At 48.9% G+C, this 11,087-nt stretch overlaps 1 protein-coding gene across 11 annotated transcripts in view; it reads left to right on the forward strand.

Annotated features, from left to right (window-relative positions):
* Positions 1 to 11,087, forward strand: part of FAM120B (family with sequence similarity 120B) — a 112,335-nt gene that overhangs the window by 78,526 nt on the left and 22,722 nt on the right. For 9 of the 11 annotated variants that reach the window (XR_007152342.1, XR_007152341.1, XR_007152338.1 and 6 more), the window contains 2 exons: positions 8,517 to 8,723; positions 10,052 to 10,160. Coding sequence is in view for 4 of the 11 variants with exons in the window: in XM_047859743.1 (XP_047715699.1) it covers positions 8,517 to 8,723; positions 10,052 to 10,160 (316 nt within the window). In the remaining 7 variants the exon portion in view is untranslated. Of the gene's footprint in view, positions 1 to 1,028; positions 3,576 to 8,516; positions 8,724 to 10,051; positions 10,161 to 11,087 lie in introns of those variants that run through there. The other 2 variants (XR_007152344.1, XM_047859746.1) reach the window with 2 other exon arrangements.

Below are 11,087 nucleotides of genomic sequence, written 5' to 3' on the forward strand. Positions count from 1 at the left end.
TACGGCCACTGTTTTCTTTTTATCTTTTAAGGTACATATGGAGAAGTTACTGTAAATTACTGCATTGTAAATTTATGTTATTTTGAAAACTATACTGTAACTAATTCTTTTATAAACCTATGTATTTTATTGTATATATTTAATGTTATTCTGAGAAAGAACCCATAGGTTTCACCAGGTTGCCAACAGTATTTTTGGTACGAAAACATCGAGAACCCAGCTGTGGAGACCAAGTGTGTGGGAGATACATCCTGAGGGTGTCTGGGTGGGTTTTCCTGTTGAAGACAAATAGAAAAGCTAACAAAATATTTTTTAAAAATAATAAATCAGGGGCGCCTGGGTGGCGCAGTCGGTTAAGCGTCCGACTTCAGCCAGGTCACGATCTCGCGGTCCGTGAGTTCGAGCCCCGCGTCAGGCTCTGGGCTGATGGCTCGGAGCCTGGAGCCTGTTTCCGATTCTGTGTCTCCCTCTCTCTCTGCCCCTCCCCCGTTCATGCTCTGTCTCTCTGTCCCAAAAATAAATAAACGTTGAAAAAAAAATTAAAAAAAAAAAAAAAAATAATAATAATAAATCAAAGTATCAGATGGCTAAAAGGGCCATAACGAATTACTGAGTCGCGACTGTAGGAAACAGAAGTCCAGGAAGGTCAGCCCAGCATTTGGGAACCACTTTTGCTCCAGAGTATTTGCCTGGTGAGAAAGGAGAAAATATAATTTGCCACCGTCAGGAGTAGACGAGGTATCGCCACAGACCTGCCGAGAGCAGAAGGGTTAAGGGAATGCTTCGGGCAGCTTTACACGTACACAAATGCAGCAGCTTAGATGTAACAGACCAGATACCCCTAAAACACACATGACTGCAGTCTACTCATTACTAACAGATAGTTTAGACGGCCACATAACTGTTAAGGAAACTGCATTCATAGTTTTCAAAACTCTCTCCAAAATACATCTATAACCTAGTTGGTTTCACCGGGTCATTTATCAGTGTTCAAAGAATTAATGCCACTTCTACCCATTACCTTCCAGAAAATACAAGGAGATGGAATACTTCCCAACAAGACCAATATGACCCTGATACCAAACCCAGATAAATGAATTACAAAAAGGGAATACGTCAGACCGATGTCCCTTGTGAACATAGACACAGAAATCCTTAACAAAATGTTAGCAGATCAAATCAAGCAATGTGTAAAAAGAAGCACACGGACCAAGTGGGATTGTTTATTGCAGGGATGAATGGCTGATTCAGAATTCAAAAATCTGTCTCTGCAATTCTCTAAAATGCTAATGAAGAAAAATCACATGATCACGTCAGGTATTCAGAAGAGTAGGCATAGAGGGGACCTTCTTCACCTCAATAGAGAATATCTACAAAATCCCCTGCAGCTGGTATCATGCATACCATGGAAGGACTGCATGTGTCCCCCTGCGGTGGTGAATAAGGCCAGGAGGTCTGCTCACATCGCCCCTCTGGAGCTCAGGGCTGGCACTTGTGGCCTGTGCACCGAGGCTGGGAAAGGAAGTAAATGACATGCAGATCACTGAGTGAGAAAAAACTCTCCCACTTTGCACATGACAAGATTCTCTACATAGAGAATCCCAAGGAATCTACCAAAAAACTCCTAGAGCTAGTGAGAGTTCAGCAAGACCTCAGGCTGAAGATCAACATAAAAGAATCTGTGTGCTGAGAATTATAAAATGCTGGTGGAAGAAGTCAAAGGAAACCCAGGTTCGTGGAGAGAGACATACCATGCTCATGGACTGCAAAGCTCTGCACAGTGGAGAGCTCAGTTCTCCAAATTGATGGACTGTTTCCAGCAAAATCCCAGCAAAGGTGTTTTTGTTGTTATTGATATGACAAGATTATTTTCAAATTTATGGAAGAGCAAAGAAACTAAAATATAGCCAAAACCATTTTGAAAAAGAACAAAGCGGGAGGAATATAGCTTGTTAACATAGCTTGTTATGTAACCACACTGATCGAGACAGCGTGGATGGGCTGAAGGATGGACACGTGGGTCAGTGGAACCGAGCAGAGAACCAAGAAGCAGAACCACAAAGGTACTGCCAGCAGATTTGGGCAAAGTGCAAAGGTCTTGTCGACAACACGTGGTGCTGGAGCATTTGGACAACCACAGACAACACGTGGTGCTGGAGCATTTGGACAACCACAGACAGTGGAGTCGTGACCTTAACCTTACTGTTCATTCGTGGAAAGTTGAACTCAAGTGGAGCACTGAGCTAAGTGCGAAGTATAGCACTATAAAACTTTCAGGGAAACAGGAAACCTTCGGGATCTAGGGCTCGGTAGAGAGTTCTTAGGTTTCACATCAGAAGCATGATCCACAAAAGAAAATTAATGAATTGCACATCATCAGAATTAAAAACTTTTATTCTGTAAAAATGAGGAGACACCAAGCTACTGACTGGGAGAAAAATATTTGCCAACATGTCTGACAAAGGTCTTGTAAGTAGGAAATTAAAGGAGTTTCAAAACTTAGCAGTCAAAAACAAACAGCCCACTTAGAAAGCAGACAAAAGACACAAATAGACATTTCACTAAAAAAGATATTTGGGTGTGAAATATCAAGCAGTTAAAAGTCTTTCAACATCTTTGAAGCCACAGTGAGGGGCCACTGCGTATATATCAGAGCAGCCAAAACTACGCATGGTGAAGGTGGCAAAGGCTGGCAAGCATGGGGGTGCTTGGAGGCCAGCTGCACAGTGAGGGGAGCGCTGGGAAAAGTTCGTCGGTTCTCTAAAAAGCTAAGCGTGCACTTACCGCGTGCCTCAGCGGTTCCCCTCCTGGGCACTGGTCCCACAGAAAGGAAGACTTCTGCTCACACGGAACCTGGATGTGAGCATTCACAGCAGCTGCGTGTGTGGCAGCGAGAGCTGGAAACGAGAAATGTCTTTAAATAGGCGAGCGCTCAAACCCCTGGCCCATCCACACTGTGGGGTGGGACCAGCCATAAAAGGGAGGGCCTCACACACACAACAGCGTGAGCGGAACTCAGTGCGTCTTGCTGAGCGAGGAAGCCAGCCCCGCACAGCCACACTCTCAGAACGAGACAGGGAAACGGAGAGTGGGGCAGGGCCCCGCCGAGGCTGTGCGCGAAGGGGGTCTTTGTGGTGCTGGAGCAGCTGTGTCATGGCGGTGGTGGTGGCACAGTTTGCTCCTGTGATGGAAACTGCGTAGCACACACGCGCACACATGTACGCGCGTGTGGAGGGGCCCATCTCCTGGTCTTGATGCTGCACCGTGGAGTGTAGAACGTTAGCACTACGGGGAACGGGGTGCGTCCATGGGACTCTCCATGCAACCCTTGCAGCTTCCTGTGAATCTGTCAGCACGGCAAAATAAAAGTCCCAAAGTAGCCACGCGCTGCCTACAGACACACACCTGGGGTGGAGGAACACCAAGAGTCTGGGAAATAAGGACAGAAGTGAGCCACGTTCTCGCCTTGAGAAACTGGTGTGGCCATGTTGCAGGAAGTGGACTTCAGGCGGGGATCGCCGGAGACGAGGGCTGTGTCCTGATGACGTCACAACTGGCTGACAGCGTAAATTAGCGTGAGCAGCTTCAACGGTATTTCCAACGAAGAGTGGCAGACTTGAGAAGAGAGCTCAGCAAACCGTGGCCCTGTGGGATGGATCCAGCTCATAGCCTGTTTTTGTACCATCCTGCGAGCTAAGAATGGTTTTTACGGGTTTTTTTTAATGTTTATTATTTGAGAAAGAAACAGAGCAAGCAGGGAAGGGGCAGAGAGAGAGGGAGGGAGACAGAATCCGAAGCAGGCTCCAGGCTCTGAGCTGCCAGCACAGAGCCCGACGCAGGGCTCGAGCCCACAAGCCGTGAGATCACGACCTGAGCCGAAGTCGGACGCTTAACCGACTGAGCCCACCAGGCGCCCCGGTTTTTACATTTTTAAAGTGTTGTGTCTAAAAAAGAATGTTCAACAGAGACTGCACAGGGCCAGCAAAGCCTGGCATCTTTACTGTCTCGACTCTTCACAGAAAAAGTTGATTGATTGAGCCCTGCTGTAACACATCCCTCTCCAGAGCTGATGGAGCGAGCAGAGGGAGAGTCACTAAGGGTCAGAGCACGAGAACACAGTGCACACACTTGACCTCCTCAGCATATAGATGTGCACCCCAGCATTGCAGGACAGAGTGTACATGGGGACCGCTGGCATCGACCGTGTGGTGGTCCTAGTGCCAGCCAGTCTCAGACCGTGGAGGCTGTCAGTCTGCTTTCTGACCACAGCAGAAGTGAGCTGGAAACCAACAGTAACACAAAAATTGAAACTCCCAATTATTTGCAAATTAAATAGCATAGCGCTGACTAACTCATGGGTGGAAGTAGAACTCACAGTAGATATGAAATAATCTGAATGACAGTGAAAATGGTAATATTGAAGTTTGCACATGAAGCTAAAAGCTGTTCTTAGCCGGAAATATACAGCATCGAATGAATATGTTGGGAAAGAAGGAAGGCTGAGAGCCCGTGGTGTGAGTTGACGTCTCTGTAAATTAGAAATGAGCAGGGGTGCCTGGCGGGCTCAGTTGGTTGAGTGTCTGGCTGTTGATTTCAGTTCAGGTCTGATCTCCCGGTTTGTGGGATCGGGCCTCGCATTGGGCTCTGCGCTGACTGCTTGGGATTCTCTCTCTCCCTCTCTCTCTCTCTCAAAATAAATAAATGTTAAAAAAAGAGAAATGAGCAGATCAAACCCAAAGAGTGTGACAGGAAGATCATAAGAGCAACTATCAATAGGAAATCATAGGAAAGGAGAAAGCATAAACGGCCCATTGGAGCGGCATCCTTGCAGGTCATGTGGGCACTAAGGAGATAATGAGAGGGTATTATGAACAGCATTACACCAATGAATTTGGAAGGTTAGGTAAAATGAACGTACTCCTCAAAAAATAGTCTATTTAGTAAGACTGAAACAGGAAGAAATAGAGAATCCAAATGGTTCTAAATCGGTTGAAGACATTGACCCTGAATCAGGAAACCACAAATCCCGATGGCTCCTAGCGAACGTCCCTAACACCTAAGGAGGAAGCAGCATCGCTAGTCCAACTTCTCTTAATGAATCCAGCAAAACCTTGGTACCAGAGACAAAAACAAATGAAAATTATAGGCCACTCTCTTTCATGAAATTAAATTCAAGACTTCCAGATAAAATACTAGCAAATTAAATCTGGCAATATGTAAAACTGATACAGAGTTGATTTAACATTTGAAACCAGTATGATTCGCTGTAGCACAATAAATAAGAAAAAGCATATGGTTTTGTTAATGGATGCAGTAACAGTATGTGATTCAATTCAGTACCTGTTCATGATAAAACCCTCAGTCCACTAGGGTTAGAAGGGCACTTCCTTAATCGAGTCAAGATTAAAGTCCACGGCAGAAATCACACTTAGTGGTTAAATATTGAAAGATTTTCCTCTCTAGTGGGCGTGAGTGTGGGGTACCTTCCTTCACCATGTCTGTCGAATCGGAAGCCATGGCCAGAAAAGTCAGAAGAAAGAAATACAAGGTGTAGGGTTTGGAAGAAATAAATAAAACTTGTCATCGTTGACAGATGACATGATTACGTGAATGGAAAATCACATCTACAGAACCATCATTAGAAGTAATAGGCGGATTTTACAGGTGCTAGATTCAAAGCATATACAACGCAACTGTACTCTGTAAAACAATACCAGGTAAAAATAACACCCCAGTTTTATGTTTATACTGACCTCAAAGAAAAAACAAGGATAGGAAAAAACAAAAGTTGTATAAAATCTCTACATGGACAGGCACAAAACATTTCTGAAAAAACCTAGCTTGAAGAAGACTCACCATTTAAAGGTGTCTGTGGTCCCCAAAGTCATGTTAGAATCTGTGCGTTTCCTGCACAAAGTCCGTGCAGTGGCACACGGGAGGGCAGTGAGGACAGCCTTCACGCTCACAGCATGAGACAGCTTCACAAGCGGTGTCACCATAAGCCAGAACCTATGCTGCCTGATTCATTTCTGTAAATTCACAAGCAAGTAAAACCAGTGACAACTTGAGAGGCTGGTGGGTGCTTACCATTTGGGGGCAGTAGGGGTGACAGGGAGGCCACCAGGGCTTCCTTATGCTGGCAGCATGTGCTTTGTCGCCTAGGTGTTGGTTACACGGTTTGTGAAAATCCAACTGGCACACGTAGGATCTGTGCTTTGGGGCTGGCATAGCTCATGTATAATTGGGATGTATGATCAAGTACACAAGGGATGAGCACAAGACATGAACAAGAATTGATTCCATTACAGAAAAATCTGCCCAATTAGAGAATTTCTCCCGGCGCCTGGAGAAAATATGTAACATCTGTGTTAGGCACGTTGCCCATTGGTCTGCCATTGAGTAGGCGCTGTGGTCTGAGCATTGGGGTGAGGCCCACGGTGCTGGGGCCAGGGTGAGGAAGCTGAGGACTGCTCACAGTCTGCAAGGTCGAGGCAGAGAAGAGGGGGTGTTTTAGACCGAAGTGGTCCCGTGGCACACTGTCCAGTTGGGAGGGCTTAGCTGCATGTGGCCCTGAGCACTCGAAGTGGGGACAGTGCATCTGAGAAGCTGACCGAGTTTGGTTTGTGGTTCATTTAAATTCAGATATCACACATGGCTCCTGGTGGCCAGCTCTGGTGGTGCAGTTCTATAGATGGACAGCTACAGCGTGTGCATAGATGAGGAGGTGCAAGGGCTTGATGCACTGAACACGCAGTGATGATGGAGGGTTCCTGAAGGGCAGTGAGGTAGGTCGTGTGTCGGGGAATGGCCGGCCAGCACAGGCCTCAGCTGGAGAAGCCTGTAGAGCAGGGAATGAGGACCCCCACCTTGAATTAATCAGCGTCCCCGCAGCCCCACAAACCTCTTCTGTGGTGGCTCGTTTTAGGACAACTTAAAAAGCAGTGCTATACAACAAATACATTTTCTTTTTTTAAAACATTTATTTATTATGAGAGAGCGTATGTGTGCACACGTAAGCCAGGGGGAGGAAGAGGAGGAGAGAGAGAATTCGACTCCACGCTCAGCAGTGAGCCCAACGCAGAGCTCCATATTACAACTGTGAGATCATGACCTGAGCTGAAGTCAAGAGTTGGATGCTTAACTGACTGAGCCACCCAGGCGCCCCAACAAATACACTTTCCTTAAACCTTAGATTAACTCTAGGGTAATCACAGTTGGTGATAACTTTCTTAAAATGATGATCTTAAAATGATCGATAACTGAAGTGAACCCTTAAAAAGGAGTTAAAATGTCTTTGATTTATTTTGTGGTTGATTTTGGTTTTATGAACTCTATTAGAGATGCAGTGACATTTAAAATAGCCACCATTGGGGGCGCCTCAGTGGCTCAGTCAGTTGAGTGGCCGACTTCAGCTCAGGTCATGATCTCGCAGTTTGTGGTTTTGAGCCCTGTGTCGGGCTCTGTGCGGACAGCTTGGAGCCTGCAGCTTGCTTCGGATTCTGTGTCTCCTTCTCTTTCTCTCTCTCTGCCCCTTCCCCACTCATGCTCTGTCTCTCTCTCTCTCTTTAAATTTAAATAAACTTGGGGCACCTGCATGGCTTAGTCTGTTAAGCATCCGACTTCGGCTCAGGTCATGATCTCGCAGTTTGTGGGTTCGAGCCCCGCGTTGGGCTCTGTGCTGACAGCTCAGAGCCTGGAGCCTGCTGCGGATTCTGTGTCTCCCTCTCTCTCTGCCCCTCCCCCACTCACGCTTTCTCCCTCTCTCTCTCAAAAATAAATAAAACATTAAAAAAAAAAAATTTAAATAGCCACTGTCGAATTGGAGCAGCCTAGGTCAACCAGACACCTACAGATTTAGTGGAGCTAACCTTGACCAAACCATGTGGACATGTGCTTAGGTGTCAGTTCACCTGTGTGCGTTCAGCACAAGCCAAGAATGCCAGAACCGTGAGCGGCGGCAAGCTCTCACCGAACGCAAGAGCCCGCCTGTAGCACAGCCACAGCCAAGCACAGTGAGCGTGTGTGATGTCAGGGTAGATCTGGCAACGAAAAGAGAAATTTAGATTCGTATGACCTTAGTTTGTGAAAAGTTACTCACCAGCCCTGTGCGATAATACCTATAATTGGAACAACTGAGTGTGATTTTTTAAGAATGCGGTGAATTCATCGGTATCTCAAATGATACTCTCTTGGCTTCTCTTCCTTTGCCTTCGCTTTTAAAGAAACTCAGAGGCGAGTACCCCTGAAGGAGACGACCTTGCAGGGTTTCCTGGTGAACCGCAGCTCTGACACGTGAAGGAGCCGTTCCGAGTCGTAGCCCGGTGGGCGATGTATGCACAGGCCCGGGCAGATGCCTGAGGTGTGCACGGTGGGTGTGCGAGTGAGCACGCACACTCACGGGTGCCGCTCCCTGTCACGTCCCCCTGAGCAGCAGAGTGAGCGCACGGCGCTGAGGGGCAGCGTCCACTTCCCCACACGCGTGACCCCTTCTTTACGTTCTCCGTGTGCCCCCACAGCTTGACTACATCGACGCCCGAGCCGTGCAGCTTGGCTCCCTGCTGGTCCGCGGCCTTACCACTTTGGTCTTGGTCAACAGCGCGTGCGGCTTCCCCTGGAGGATGAGTGACTTCATGCCCTGGAACGTGTTTGACGGGAAGCTCTTCCATCAGAAGTACCTGCAGTCGGAGAAGGGGTGCACCGTGGAGGCTCTGGTGGAACAAAACGTGAGTCCGTGGTGGTCTCCCATTCAGAAATAACGAACAGGCTTGGTCAGGTCTCAGAGGCGTCATCAGGCTCAGAGTCCTTGGCCAGACGTCCGTTCTGTCTGTCCCAGCGGCCACCTCAGTGAGGAAGGCACACACGCGTCCCAGAAACGTCCCACTGGTGGGGGCTCGCATTCCCACCTGGGATCTTACACCGTTAGCACAGATGCCGCTTACCTTGTGCAAACCACTGCTCTTCTGACCCAGAAAGCCAGAAGCGCGGGATGGGAGGCCTGAGGCCTCAGGGCCAGCGTACGTCCTAGCTTCCCCTGAAATACCACCGTGGGGCTTGAGTCCCCCAGACTCCCGCTGAGGGAGAGTGCGGAGCACCCCGCCCAGTCCAGCACAGCCCGTTTTCAAGTGCTTTCTCTCCTTTGCCCTTTTTGAGTGAAGAAGGAAGGTTTGTCCAGAGGTGACCAACCTGATGTGTATCACCTGAAAATGATCCCTGAAGGCTGTGGTTTAGTCAGGGACATGGGCTGCTGTCCTGCTACATGAGTGCAAGTGCTCCGTGGTTCCTGGGAGGTCTCCACACGAGGCCCCTGCCAGGCTCACGTGGAGTGTGCATGGATAGCCGCACGTGTGCGTGAGAGCGCGGGGTCCCAGGAGGACTCCCCAGCTGTGAGGATGACGAACGCTGAGCTTCGCATCAGATAGGAAACGTTTGGAGAGCTGCTCCCACCTCCGTCCCTCACGCGAACAAAACCAGGGCACCCTAGGGGTTCAGGGGTTCAGGACTGAGAAGCAGTCTGGAAATGTTATGTGCAGCAGCGGTGGGGGAGCAGGGAAGGGCATTGCTCAGATCTGACTTGTCACCGTGTGTGGAACTGATGCAGGAGCAGAGCAGAGCCGACTGCAGCCACCACCCGTGAGCCCCCAGTCGTGGCCCCATGTCTGATGTGGTCGCACACCAGGTGATCGCACTTGTGGTTTAAAACAAGTCGGGGCAGATGGGGCCGCGTGTCAGCAGTAAATGAGGCAGCACGGAGGGGTGAGTCTGCCCGAGAGCGGTCACCAGTCAGGTGACGGGCCCAGGTTTGTTAGGACCACCCGGTGGCGGCCCAGATTCACCACAGAGCTCGACCTTTTGGCAGTGACCATCGAACCCGTCAGACCAGAGGGGGTGTAGCGCTACCTCAGGAGAGTGTCGGTTTTCTGAGAAGCTCTCGTTAAGTTTCAGCCGTGAAGGGAGTACTCGCCCAGTGTTCTCGGACACCGTGGTCACTGTTGTTGTTTCCAGAGGGCACGCACGGGCCTGACGCTGCTCACGCTGTCTGCTCTGTCCGCAGAGGTCCCGGCTGACCAAGTTCCACGCGCTGAAGTCGGTCGTGTGCAAGGCCTGCGTGAGGGAGAACCGGCGCATCGTCAGCAGGCAGCACTGGCACTCCCCCCAGCCAGGTGGGCACCGGGCCAGGCCGCGCCGTGCAGCCTGCCACCCGCTGGCTGCTGAGATCGGGAGAAAGCGCACACTTAACGCCACAGGGTGCCACCCAGCCTTTTAAATCCTGGTCCCTTGAGGAAAGGCATCTCAGATGCGTTCTGCGTATCCCGTGACCGAGAGCTCCACTGTGGGCCCGTACTCTCTCCTCTCCTCTCCTCGGCTCCCTGCAGCCAGACGCTGCTTGCGTGGCATTTGCCTGACCAAAGTTGTTTCTCTTCCCAGTAAAAGTATGTTAGGAACATTTAGCATATAAAGAAAACAGATTTTAAAAAGGAAGCGTAAATAACGTGTATTCCATCCCCTAAAGATAGCAGATGTTGGCAGATGATTTTTTGCAGTATTTTTCTGTGCTTCTACCGCATTGTGATGATCTTCTGTGTGGCTGTGCGTCCTCTGTGTGTCCAGACCCCTCGCACCCGGTTCGCCGCTGTGCCTGGTGGGAGAGCTCTGAAGTGGCTTCCGTTTTATGTACGTGATTTTCTTCAAACAAAGCAGCAGAGCGTACAAATTATGGAACGAAATGCAATCGAATTTTAGATAAATCTTGCCAGCTTGTCTTCTAAAAGCCTTTTATCACTTTATACCTTCACCAGCAGTGATGAAGAGTTTGTTTCGTGGCCCCTTGTCAGCATTGGCCGGGTGTTGGTTTTTTTTAACTAACTTCATAGATTAAACAGTGTATCTCACTGACTGGATGATTCTTTAGCACTGAAGTTGACGTCTTCTAGATTAGCTGCTCGACGAGTTTTTATTACTTCACGTCCTCCGTTGGTGAGGGTCTGTGCCTGTGCCTCTAGCAGCCCCATTGCTTTCTTTGGTGGAATCTGAGAACTCACCCCTGTTCCGACCCAGCAGACTGTCTTCAGGGCCTCTGCTTGGTGTCT

This window comes from Prionailurus viverrinus, chromosome B2 (genome assembly GCF_022837055.1).
Source record: "Prionailurus viverrinus isolate Anna chromosome B2, UM_Priviv_1.0, whole genome shotgun sequence".
NCBI lineage: Eukaryota > Metazoa > Chordata > Mammalia > Carnivora > Felidae > Prionailurus > Prionailurus viverrinus.